General features: G+C 37.0%; 1 protein-coding gene across 3 annotated transcripts; it reads left to right on the top strand.

Annotated features, from left to right (window-relative positions):
- Positions 1-825: 825 nt before the first annotated feature.
- LOC127445104 (G protein-regulated inducer of neurite outgrowth 3-like) lies at positions 826-9,417 on the top strand. 3 transcript variants are annotated; one of them, XM_051704897.1, is made up of 3 exons: positions 841-918; positions 2,875-3,116; positions 5,276-9,417. In XM_051704897.1, the coding sequence occupies exon 3, from the start codon at positions 5,373-5,375 to the stop codon at positions 7,542-7,544; it is 2,172 nt and encodes a 723-aa protein (XP_051560857.1). In that variant the 5' UTR covers positions 841-918; positions 2,875-3,116; positions 5,276-5,372; the 3' UTR covers positions 7,545-9,417. The 3 variants fall into 3 exon arrangements, with proteins under 3 accessions (XP_051560859.1, XP_051560857.1, XP_051560858.1); XM_051704898.1 differs by having other exon boundaries at positions 849-918; positions 2,878-3,116; XM_051704899.1 differs by lacking the exon at positions 2,875-3,116 and having other exon boundaries at positions 826-918.
- The last annotated feature ends 4,754 nt before the right edge of the window (positions 9,418-14,171 follow it).

The following is a 14,171-nucleotide window of genomic DNA, read 5'->3' as shown; positions in this document are numbered from 1 at the left end:
TTACCTTTTTTAAAAACTGAATATTAATCAAAACAACCTTATTTCTTCTCATACAAATTATGTCGCTCTATCAATATTCAGTAAAAATACATGTTCCCCCCCAGATCATGATACATTTTGTGACCAGAAAAAAGCAAATTTTCCTAAAGGTGTGCCTTTAGCTCCGTTGTACCCTACATACCCAAACATCCCTAAATATACGAAAATATACAGTATATAAAAACAGCAATTATATATATATATATATATATATATATATATATATATATATATATATATATATATATATATATATATACACACACACACACACAAGTATGTAATTTGTTTCCATAAAACATACATGTACATGAATATAAAGAACATAGAAAAGCCCTCAAGACATTTGAGAGCTGTTCAAAGTATTTATTTATTATATAAACACTTAACTGAAGTATTGCTCACAAAAAAAAAATATAAAAAAATAAAAAATAAATAAAAGAAAATAATACGGTTTCTATCTTTGAAAAATGTGTGATTACACATTTATAGAATATATAAAGACATATATGAAGGGACATGAAAAAAAAAAAAAAAAAAAAAAGGTATTGAATAGAAGGAATCAATGACCTAAAGTAATATATTTGTGTTACGGTTTCCTAATTTCGTGGTTCAGTTTTTAAGGAGCGATGTCTCCATCTAGCGGTGATACAGGGCACTGCATGATTTATTTATTTATTTATTTGCCGCCACCATCCACAGAGCGATCAAATGTATATTTCCAAACCGTTTCGAAGGCGTGGCTTCATCTCACTGACACGCGTCTTAGATTTTTTTCTCATTGATAAGCAGTCGAGTGCACTAGCTAGTGCAAGAGCAGTGCTTGAATACCGCACTAATAAAACGATAAATGATATGTGACAGACGCACACATATCAGGTAAGATTTTACACTCGTATTCTCTTCTTATCTGCACATCCTACATATACGCCAGCTTCCAGGGTGATGAATTAGCCAACAAGGTCAAGTTATGGGATATTTGTTGTAGTCAAGTCAAGGATGTGTATATGAACGCGTGGTTTGAGCTGTTTGATATTGTGGAATTATTATTTTTTTCTTTTTTGGGATTTTTATTTATTTAATTGTATTATTATTATTTTTTAAATATATATTTTTTATATAATGCAATGTTTTCCTGTTATTTGTCACTGTGTTTTAAAGAGAATGGTAAACGTAATTGGTAAATGTTCAGATTTAAGATACCTAAGTAAATTCATCTTGGTTTAATTAATTCATCAGAATTTGTACGATGCTGTTTAGACTTTGACTTGTGTGTGTGTGTGTGTGTGTGTGTGTGTGTGTGTGTGCCCCTAAAACGAATCGTAACACAATTTAAAGATAAGTTTCCAAATGAAACGTGAGCCGAGTGTCACTGTAAATTATTACATGCATTGCAATTACTCATCTTGATTATTAAAACTGATTATTTTTAGGGTCATTTGTATAAAGTCCTATGTTAACCAGATAGGGCTGATTATAAAGATGCATTTCTCTGCCTTAGTGTGCATGCATGCTCTTGTGGGATAGCTGTTAGGATATATAAATGAGCGTTTAATAATACAAAAAAAAAAAAAAAAAAAAACCCACTGCCGGCAGAACTTAATATTGAAAGTGTGTTCTGACAGGCAATGTCAGGCAATCAAAGTGAATATTTCCGCAGTGGGAACTAGTGCATCATGCTGGCTTTTCTCCTCTCCAATGTGTTGTTTTTTACTGAGTGTTATTTGAAGCACAGTTTTACACATTCACTTCTTCTGTTTGTCATTAATGGATTAAAGAGAAAGGAAATAACCTACCATACTGTCACAGCTATACCAAAACCAAGTGTTTTCTGAATCAGAAAGAACTGCATGCTTTGTTTATATGCATACCAGTGGTCAGCTGATATGGGGTTTTTAATGGCCAATCCGATATTAGGATGCCGATAGCCGATATAATGCAGATATACAAAGAAAAAAAGTTTTTTTTTTTTTTTTTAATGAAAGCAAATGAGATGTTTGCAGAATTGCTGAATCACTTATGTTCACTAGAGTTTGACCGATATATCGGTTTTACGGATTAATCGGTGCCAATAGTTGCTTGAACCGGTTATTGGCAGAAATCTATGCTGATATTTTTTTTTGTTTGTTTTTGTTTATTCCTCCGTATTTCTCTGTATGGAAGCAAGTTCCTGCCAGGAATTCTTAAAATATAAAAGGCAATTCTGACTTTATATCTCAATGAATATTGTGACTTTAAAGGGATAGTTCACACAAAAAATTTAATTCTCTCATCATTTACTCACCCTCATGGCATCCCAGATGTGTATGACTTTCTTTCCTCTGCAGAACACAAATTAAGATTTTTAAAAGAATATTTAATCTCTGTAGGTCCATACAATGGACGTGAATGGGTGCCAGAATTTTGAAGCTCCAAAATCCACATAAGGGCAACATAAATGTACTCCAGATGACTCCAGTGGTTAAATCCATGTGTTCAGTCACAATATGATAGGTGTGGGTGAGAAACAATCAATATCAGTCATTCTTTAACATAAATTCTCCTCTCTGCCCAGTAAGGAGTGATATGCATTAAGACTGTGAATCACCAAAAACAGAAGGAGAATGTGAAAAAGATTGACTGAGCAGGGAGGAGAATTTATAGTAAAATAAATGGTGATCTGTTTCTCCCCCACACCTATCATATCACTTCTGAAGACATTGATTTAACCACTGGAGTCGTCTGGAGTACTTATATGTTGTATTTATGTGAATTTTGGATCTTCAAAATTTTAGCACCCATTTACTTGCATTGTAAGGCTGAAATATTCTTCTAAAAATCTTCATTTGTGTTCAGCAGATGAAAGAAAGTCTTATGCACCTGGGAAGCCCGGGAAGGAGGAGGGATGCGCCGTAGTAGAGTCCTCGCACTACCATCCAGTGGGGCTCACTGCCGACCGCCTGGAGCGGGAGAACCGCTGCCAGGGGTGGAGGAGACCCCTACCATCCACCAAAACACGGCGGGGCGTTCCATCCACCAGGGGCCGGAGGACTGCCTCCAATTCACCCGGTTTTATAATCATGGCTTTTGTTGTTATGGTACAAAGTCCTATCATGAGGGCAGTCTTTATTTAAGAACTATACCAGTTGAAGTTATTGTTTTATTAATGCATGATGCTTTTTGGGTATAATACTTCTTCATGCATGGAACACTATAGAGCCAGTATGTGCAAACCTAATGCATTTGTATTGTGTGTCTTTAGATTTAGTGTACAGCGTTATTAAAGTGGAACTAAGCACGTATTGCTCAATGTTACTGAGGCTCTGTCTTTACCCTAAAGACAGCTGTGGTTTGTTTTTGACTCTCAGGTTTCCATTCTTGAGGTTCCTTGGGGTATTTGAACTGTTAAGGTCATAATAGAATAATTGCAGCTCATCAGAATGGAGAATGCTACAGAATATGTTGGAATTAATTCAAATACTGACGTAGTGCCAACAATATAACAATTTCAGTGGATTGCTTTAATTGATTTGTTATTAAGATGAACTTTAAGGTCTGACAGTAGCCCACATGTCAGAGTATTGTCTTAAAATGTGTTTTTGTTGTTGTTGTTTTGTGCATACTTATTACAATGCACTTTTGTGTGTTTAAACTAATTATGGCACAAATTGAGCTACTTCTAGAACTCACAATATATTATATGAATGAAAATCTCTGGCATAGTTTAAATATTCATATCTGCTTAATATTAAATGAATTCGGCAGAGATTTATCTTTATATAAAAACTGGAACTAGTTTCCAGAACTTTTGTGCTGAAGATTGTTGGTCTCTCAGTTAATACTCATTGGTGTATTTAGCAGGTTCATTGTTTAGGTGACATAGACCTTATTCACGTTAGTGCCATCTTTGATTTTTGATGGGAATAAAAATGAGGCTGTGAGGGATAGACTTACCATCTCTTCAGTGACATTAACAGTCTAGAGACTGTTCTGCATTTAAATCCCAGGAGATTAGCAGTTACAGAAATACTCAAACCAGCCCATCTGGCACCAACAATCATGCCAATGCCATGATCCAAATCACTGAGATCATATTTTTTCCCCATTCTGATGGTTGATGTGAACATTCACTGAAGCTCCTGCCCAGTATCTGCATGATTGTATGCACTGCACTGCTGCCACATGATTGGCTGATTAGATAATCGCATGGATATTTGTTGGTGTCAGGCGGGCTGGTTTGAGTATTTCTGTAACTGCAGATCTCCTGGGATTTTCACGCACAACAGTCTCTAAAATTTACTCAGAATGGTGCCAGAAACAAAAAATGTCCAGTGAGGGGCAGTTCTGTGGATGGAAACAGAGAATGGCTAGACTGGTTCGAACTGACAAAGTCTACGGTAACTCAGATAACCACTCTATACAACTGTATTGAGAAGAATAGCATCTCAGAATGCTATTCTGAGATGTGGGTTGGCGCTCTTTTGGGGGCACGAGGGGGACCTACACAACATTAGGCAGGTGGTTTTAATGCTGTGGCTGATCGGTGTATATGGGTATACTTATATAGTTGTTACAGAAGATGTGACAGGCATGGAATTATGACTTCCATGGAACACAAAAGGGGATGACAGCCTCAGTCACCATTGACTTTCGTTGCATCATTTTTCCACACAGAGAAAGTGATTGCTGACTGAGGCTGTTAGTTCTTTAAAATTCTGCCCAATATATGCTTTTGTTTTCCATGGAAGAAAGTCAAACTAGTAATGGTGAAGAGTTTTTATTTTAGGTTAACTATACCTTTAAGAAATTTCCAAATAATTTATAAGCTTGTGATGTGTCAAGTAAGTGATGTCTGTTTTTTCTTTTTCTTTTGAAGAGATATAATAATTGACAAGTAGTGGATGACACTGTTAATAGTACAGTAATTGCTTGAGATGAATTTGTTATACTTTTGCTTCATTTCATTGGAAGTAATGCTCTCCCTTTGAGCTTGTGCTGTACAGATAATCCCAGTTATAAATAACCTAAAAAATGTACACTGCATTATTCAGATGTATTGCTGTTTTTCTCCCTTATTATATTTTGTTCCAGTTTTATTATGTTCTCATATACGTAACTGTGTACAGTATATGGTTTGCAGATAAAAGTTCAGACAGGTTCTTGCACAGCTTGTTTATAATAAGCATGAAAGAAATCAATTGGTGGAACTTCTTTTGTGTAGATGCCTAGTTTTTATCTTTTTATCTCTCTGCTCTAGGGGCTTCTTGAAAGGGACAGTATTCGGCTTTCAGGGGAACCACTTTGAGTTTAGAATATTTTGATTGTGGATTTTGAACTCTTTAAAGGAATTCAACATGGAAAATTTTCCAAATCCCAAAAGGACTGTTACTGTCCAGATGATGCAACAGCTTGCCAGTATAGATGCCCTGGGCAATAAGGAGTTAAATGGTAACTGGGACATTGGACCAAAGTTAATCTTAAATCAAGATTGCTCTTCTACGCAAAAAGCTAAATCAGATCAGGAACATATGCACCTTACGCCCTCTGTCAAAGATTCAAAATCCCACACCAAGGAAGAAAAAAACATTGTATCCCATGGCTGTGAAGATCACAGGCAACCTCAAAATAGTCACACAAACCCGAAGATGTCAGGTCAGTGCGTCAAGAGCACTGAATATCGAATTAATAATTGCAGATCTAATTCAAATTCAGAGTCATTAACTGTCCTTTCCGCTAAAAGTCCATCATCCAGCCCATCATCTACAGTTACACAGAACACTGACAAGGAGAAAAATGGCAATAGCACAACAAAGGCACTAGAAAAAATGACCAAATCACAGAGCAAAACATCAGAAACTAGTGCAATCAAAGGGACAATGCAGAATCAAAAGCCAAGCGAGGCTAGTCCCCCAAACCACTCGAAATCTGCTCGGGCTTCTCTTGAAAAGGATTTATCTCCCAGCACCAACAACACAAAAAAGGACATTTCACTTTTATCTGAATCAAAAGATTTGATTTGCACCACCAGCATAGCCCAAGAATCAACCATCAGCAGTATCCAGTTTGAGCAGCTCCAAGTGGGATCAACTACCAGTGCTCTAAAAAACAATTGTTCCAGAGTTACAGATGAGGTTCATACAACAGCGGAGACATTTCAACAAGCACACAATGACGAGAAACCTCTGACAAATATTCAGACACCCCAACCTCATGAGATAAAGCATGCACCTGTAAAAGAGGACAATTGTGTCGTTGATTCCACACCACCAGGAATATCTCGAGAGACTCCCTCTGGGCACCTACTGGTATCTTCGAGAAGCAATGTCACGATCCCTGATAACTCAAGCCACTCGTTCCACACGGAAGCGATTGTTGAGGAAGCCCAAATGCAGGGAGCTGCTCTTGAAGAGCAGAAGCAAGTCCATTGCAAACTCTACTGTGAGGCATCTACCATGACTTCTGCTGTTCAGTTCAGCAACCAGCCAAGCATGCAACGGCATGATGTAGAAGTGCAGGCAGTGGCTATGGTTTGCAGTCAATCTACAGCCACTAGCCCTAGTCTTCTGCCTCTACAACCCCATCAGAGATTAATTGGTTTACTTCCTGAGGAAACTGAAAGTTTAGGAGTGGTCTTTGGGGTAGAGACCACAGACCGACCATCAGGTGCCACCTCAGAGATCCATATGAACACTCCAACTGTTGTTTCTTCCAGTACGATCCTTCTCGAGAAGCCCACACAATCAGGTACAGTGATGGTACATGTAGATGCTGATCTGCAGCGGGAATTAAAGCTTGGGGCCAAGCCTAAAGAGCCTGGGTCTTGCCTACCTAATGCTCAAAGAGGATTTTCACCTCTACACCCAGTCTATCAAATTAACATAGAGACCTGCAACCAAAATAAATATTCAAAAGAAGCTAGATGCAGCCTTCAGAGCCAAGGCTCACCTGCACTCTCAGGAACTGGTCCTCAAAATTCAGCCAGTGTGCAGGATAAAACATCTGATCACGCCAGTCAGAATCTTCCAAAGGAATTGGCCAAGCCTCCCACTTCTAAATCCGCCCTCTCACAATCCGAGTTCTATCCACAGGCAGCTACTTCTTCAGAGAAACCTCCATCAGACAGTACAATGGCCACTCCTCCAACATCAAGCTCCACACCGCAGAGCAGGAAGCAGCAGGCAGCTTCCAAGCTGAAGCCAGAGAAAGAAGAACAGGATGATGAGAAGGCAGCAAAGGAAACGAAGAAGAGCGTGCATGATGTCGTATGGGATGAGCAAGGTATGACCTGGGAGGTATATGGAGCATCAGTAGATCCTGAGTCACTGGGTTTTGCCATTCAAAGTCACTTACAGTGCAAAATCATAGAGCATGAGAAGAAGGTCATGGTCCAAACAGCTCTAAGAAAATCCTTGTCTTTGCCACCCAGTAAGAAGAACAAGCGGAGGCAGGTTAACATCAGCTTCAGGTCTATGTTCCAAAATATCCGTCGACCCAACTGTTGTGGGCGTCCATCAGTACTAGAGTGAAAGACGTTAGGTCCTCATTGTTAGGTCAGTGTGATCAAATCTTCCATGAGACAATTGCAAAGCATGTTGGGAGATTTCTTAAATATTTTGAGGATTTTGTTAAATGTAGAAACTTGATTGTTGTGTGGAGAGCAGTAATCTTAAAGAAAAATATTTTTTATTAAAGTAAATTATGTATGGTGATAGTAAAGCTATAGCAATGTTTGGAGTGAAATGGCAATAATTTTGATTAATATAGTAATGGTAATTATAATATGTTATAATGTGCATGTATATTAGTTAAAAATGGCAGTTTTACAACCAACCTGGTCTCATAGAATCACTAAAGTATACCTACGTGTTCGCTAAATGATTTTTACGTGGCTCATTGTACGTATCACAACACTTTCCTGGTGAAATGTAGGCGTTACAACAACAGTGACTTTTATAAAAATGTTAATCATACAAATTACTAGTGAAACTGCACGTTATTAGTTCGTAAACTCTTTAAATATACTGCACTTTAACTATAGTGCATGACTTGTAAGGCCATACATTTGAACTTTTGCATTACATAACCAACTACATTTAAAAGTTGCTCAAGTACGGTCAAATTGCGCAGTAGCTGGACTGATACAGCATTACAATTGTGATGCAAAGGACCAGGTACGAGTCCTGAAAAGCATGCAAGTCGACATAAGTGATGTGTCACAAAATGACGTGGTTGCAAGTGTGTTTTATGACACTATCGGTTAGGTTTAGGTTTAGGTTTAAGGTTTAGGGTAGGGAGGTAGGTAGGTTTTGTAGATATAAAACTCAATAGAGCATTAACCTTAAAAACCTCATCTGCTTGGGTGAAAATATGACTCGCTTTTAAGGCCACACAGTGGACATTTCACCTCAGAACTGCCGCGAAACATGTAAGGAACCACATAATATAATTTTGAAAATATTTCACAACTGTCTCATAATTTCCATGAGATCAGGCTCCTTATAATGTAAATACCATTGTGGGATTCAAGAATATGCACTGTATTGATGAGCAGATGTATGCATATAATTGTTAAACTTTTTACCAACTTTGTTTAGTTGAATATCTTTTTTTTTTTTTTACTTTTATTTATATAATTTAATTCATAACATTCTATTATTTTATTGTAAAAAAAAAAAGAAAAGAAAAAAGAAGGAGAAGAAGAAGAAGAAAAAAGAGATCTTCAATGCTTGTAGTATTTGTTTAAACTGAGCTCATCTCTGTCCAAGTATAATTATTCAACAGAGATGTTACTATGATTTTATATTAAAACTAAAAAAAAAAAAAATATTTATCTAAAGTCCTTGTTGACAAATCAGGTCAACAAACTCTTCTTGCCATTGCAGGAGATTTGTCCCTCTTTTGTCATGAACAGTACATCATTTTAAATGCTTTGTCTGTACATGTGTGTCTAAACAAACTGTATACAACCCATTGCATTTCAAAGCAGTGTCTTTATCCATCAAATACCTGTCATTAACATACTATATTGTACCACAAACACTGCTCACTAATATCACTCTTCAATTTATGTCAAAATAATGACATTAATGACTTGGAGATGTTAAAAGATGCATAAAAAAACTATCATGGCTTTTCATTTCTGAAGGGATGCATTAGATCTTTATGTCTTTTGTGAATCAAGGGCATATCTTCATGAAACTAGGGCACTTTCACACTAGAGTTTTTGTTGTGGACTTTAGCCCTTTTTATGTCAAATTTGGCTCATTTATGAAAAATGGTTTTCCAAATGGATGCGCACCAGCGAACAATAAGCAGTCGAACCAAGTGTGAAAACAGCTATGTCTTTCACATAAGAAGTAAGGTCTTATGAGTAATATTTCATAAACATTTGTTCACTAAATGTTTACATCTCTTTACATACGCATAAAATATGTTTATATAAAATCATTCAAAACTATTTTGCTCATATTGCAACAAAACCACACCGAATGCACAGTCTCTTTCACTGCAGTGAATTCTGTAGTTCTTGTAACTCTGCAAAGCCAGCATGTTCTCATGCATTTACAGTACATATGATAGTCTATTCCCCAGCATCACTTAAAGCTCTCTTTGGGGCCTGAAACAGCAGGAGATTACATCAGAGCTGCACTTTGGTTGTCTGATCAGTTTTGCCACACCTCACGTCTCAACCTCAGCTCCCTTTCTTTTACCTGCTTCTTCTGCTGTATTAAATAACTGGAAGAGTGCCAGCACTTCCTCTCATAGTGGCTCTCCCCATGGAGTATTTGCCCTACATATGTTTGTGCAACACACACACCATGATTCTCTCTTGCTCTGTCCTTCTTCTCCATGTCCCTTTCTTTTAACAGTATGTATATATTCAATATGATACACTGAGGTTTGAGACCACTAGTGCAAATGCTTTTGTTTTGCATTTTTCTTATTTAATACAAATGTTTCATTTCAAATGATGTTATCAAAATAACAATTTGAGTTAGATTATGAATTGAGAAATTAACACGAATTTCAGAATTGTTTAGTATTTGGTATGTCCAAACTGGACTCCACAAGTTTGTGCAAAACCTGATGATCAATGTCCTCCCAGCATGATTTGAGAATGTTCCAAAGAGCATAACATGGCCAATGTCACAATTACAGTATTTGGTTAGTGATTTACCTTGTAGAAATAGAGCAGAATCTAAAATATTTAGAATAGATTTTTACATCATAATGCTACTTTGCTTTCATTATTTATATAATAAAGTGTATTACTTTTGAACCCAAATGTGTATTTCAAGGCCACTTCCACACTTTTCCTTTTTTGTTTGACAACTCCATTTTTAGTTTTCTAAAGTCAACATTTTCCAAAGTATGCAGCACTAGAGAGCACTTTCAAAAGTCTTCATTTTTGGTGGAGGAAAATGACATTCCAGTGTGGAAGAGAGGGTTAAAGTGCTTTCAAACTAAAATGTTTAGTGTGGATGTGGCCTTAAGCTTTCCGATGCATTATATGTAGGCCTACTTCATTAAAAGTTTTACACTCTTTGAAGATTACCGAACCTCAAAGGAATATTTCAGATTCAATACAAGTTGAGCTCAATCGAAAGCATTTGTGGCATAATATTGATTACCACAAAAAAAAATAAAAAAAAATAAAAAATATATATATATATATATATATATATATATATATATATATATATATATATATATATATATATATATATATAAAGCAAAAAGTGAGGTAAAAGTGAGGCACCTACATTGAAAGTGAATGTGGCCAATGTTTAGATGGTTTAAGGCAGAAATGTGAGGCTTATAATTTTGTAAAAGCACTTACATTAATTCTTCTGTTAAAACTCTAATTTGAGCTGTAAAGTTGTTTAAATGGTAATATTTACAGTAATTTTAAGGTTTGTCGACATCGTCATGGCAATGAAGTTGTAAAATTGCCTATAACTTTACACAGAAAAGGTTAGTCAGCGATTTTATCACACTAAAATCATGTTAGCGCACACATTGTTTATGTCTTGTGGCTGTACTTTTGAAATAGTGAGTATTTTAACATAAAAAATTGGCCCCCATTCACATCCATTGTACCTGCCTCACTGTAACCCAGATTTTTGCTTTTTTTTGACAGAAGCTTCCAGTGCACAAACAATACACAATATATTCAGGTTGTTTTGACTGCACCAGTGAGTCAGCTGTTCAGCCTCCCTTCTTTATACAGGCTCATCGTCATGTTGTATGAGGCAGATGACAGTAGTGTCGTCTGCAAACTTCAGGAGCTTGACAGAGGGGTCCTTGGCAGTGAAGTCATTGGTATACAGGGAGAAGAGTAGTGGGGAGAGCAGACATCCCTGGGGGGCGTACATGTGCTGGAAGTGAATTTCCCCTGTCTTACTAGCTGTTGCCTGTCCGTCAGAAACCTGGTGATCCACTGACAGATGTGGGAACAGAGAGCTGGTTTAATTTAGTCCGGAGAATAGCTCGGATGATAGTGTAGAAAGCCGAACTGAAGTCCACAGAAAGGATCCTTGCATATGTCCCTGGTCTGTCCAGATGTTGCAGGATATGATGCAAATGTTGACTGCATCATCCACAGACCTGTTTGCTCGATAAGCAAATTGAAGGGGATCTAGAAAGGGTCCAATGATGTCCTTTAGGTGGGCCAACACCAGTCTCTCAAATGACTTCATGACCAAATACGTCAGAGCGACGGGTCTGTAGTCATTAAGTCCTGTGATTTTGGGTTTCTTTGGGACCGGAATGATGGTGGAGCATTTAAGGCAGCAGGGAACTTCACACTGCTCCAGTGATCTATTGAAGATCTGTGTGAAGAGGGTGGCCAGCTGGTCAGCAGTAATCAATATTATTCCACAAATGCTGTCGACTGAGCTTAACTTGTATTGAACCTGGAATATTTCTTTAACAGCTTACAATGTAGTGCATGGATTATTAGAAACATTATCCCTGTGACAATGAATCCATTAAAAGTTTGCAATTTGAAGGTCAGTGACACTTATACCACAGACATTCCATTCCCAAATATCTCTGCACCGTGCGATGACTCTGCCTGATTATTCTAATCGGCAATATTCAAACCAGGACATATTGAAAATATTGTTGAAATATTGAAGGCCAGTTAGGGAAGTTGTGTATAAATTACACTCTCCATATGGGTTAAATGGGAGCTCTGGTTATGTGGTAACAGAATTGTCACTTCCCATTAGCCATGTGATGCTTTGAGATTATTCAGACTCCTAGTTGGCTGACTCGGCTCATATTAAAAGTCAAAGAAAACCTCATTTAGCTGCAGTGTGACAGACCATCATCTTCTGTGCGCACCTGATCTCACACTGGGACGCCTCCTGCCCTTACCTCTCCTCCTCATCTTAATTAAATTCAGACAATATAGCGCTCTTTGCTCACAGCTACGACTGGCAGGCAACTCTCAGTAACAGTGACAGTGCAAATCAGGTGTCTGTAATTGTACATTGTATCCCACGCATAACTCTATGGGTGGCAGTTGATACTGAAATAATATTATATAAGAACTGGAAAGGCTGCATTTACTTTCAATTGAGACACCATTTTACATGGCTTAAATGTCAATATTTATCCATATCTATATATCATCATAGCCTACATTTGTGAATAGACAAATTTACATGAAGATTTATCCTACCAAAAGCTCTATTCCAAAACCTGTTGAGCTGAATTTTAAGGCATCATACTGTAAGTGTATTCCTGACATGAATGCATGCCAAAAAGTAAAGTAATTTGTAATGTGATTACTTTTTACAAGAAGGAATAAGTAAAGCAATCTGATTCTAATTTTAGAGAAGTAATTAGTCATTTGCAGTGGATTACTGTTTTTGAGAAACTTACCCAACACTGCTTAGGAAGTATCCACAGCAATAGTAATTTGTGCGATCGTTTCCCAATTCATATCAGGCAGTAGAATGACAAAGCAGAAATAGCTTAGCTACTGTCATTATCTTTCATTTATTATAAATGTACATGTCATAAATATATCACCAAAAACGTTAATGTTGTATTTACATCGTCTTTAATATCATGGTTAAAGTTCATGGTTTATTAACTTTGTTATGCCCATCAAAAGAGAATTTTGGTTTACATGAGATGAACCTCAAAATACTGACAGATATTCCTAAAAAAAAGTTCAGTCTAATGAAATTTGCCAAATAAAGTGCCCAATATTTGTGGATGTGTTTGTATGCTTGCTTATTAGTGTATTGTGTTGTTAGCTTAGCAAAATGCTAGCATTAAACTCTGTTGGAATTAGCTGTCGAGACTCCTCACATACGCTTCATGTGAGGATATCTATTTGGAGTTGTTCCCTATGTAGAGTGTTCTAAATCAGTCACTTATAGTTGCATTTAAGTTAGGATGCTGCCTTAAAAGGCAGCTGCCTATTAATAACATAGCTAACATTGCATATTTTTTACATATGCTTTTGGCTGATACGGAATGCTAAAATGCAGCTTTCTGAGGTAAGGTCTCTCCCAGGATGTGAAAAGTGACTGTAATCCCACTGATAGAAGGTAATTCCAAGTGTTTATGAGAGCAGCACATAGAGCGCTCATTATCTTTACAAGATAATGATGTGCCACTTAGTGCACAACTTAGTGTTTTCTCTCCAGAATTCTTGAAGACACCTGAACAACATTGGGTTTTGGGTCAACACATAGTGACACTACTTTCTAAAGGCTCCTTCAGAAGAAGCCTCCTGTGGACTGAGTCTATATGGGCCGATTCAATAAAAAGGTATTTTTAAAAAGCGAATAGGACTGACGATATGTGTGGCTCTGCAAGCTGTTCCTTTTTTCTGTGTTGATCTTTTCTACCCCAATATGAAATGTTCAGCCAGTAATCGGGTGTTTGAAAGAACAAAGAACATTAAAAGGAGCAGTTCACCCCAAAATGAAAATTCTGTTCGAGGGTGAGTAAATGATGACAGAATTTTCATTTTTGATTAACTAACAAAAGACTCTTTGAAAGCCATTTCTGGCCTTTGGCATTTGTCCAGGTTTACAAAAAGTTGTCGAAAAATGGTCTACAGATAAGAGTTTTTTATTTAGTTAATTATTTATTCAAACATGTGAGACTTACGACTCCAAATATTGCTT

Source organism: Myxocyprinus asiaticus, chromosome 8 (genome assembly GCF_019703515.2).
Source record: "Myxocyprinus asiaticus isolate MX2 ecotype Aquarium Trade chromosome 8, UBuf_Myxa_2, whole genome shotgun sequence".
Lineage (NCBI taxonomy): Eukaryota > Metazoa > Chordata > Actinopteri > Cypriniformes > Catostomidae > Myxocyprinus > Myxocyprinus asiaticus.
This window is presented reverse-complemented; position numbering and strand designations above follow the sequence as displayed.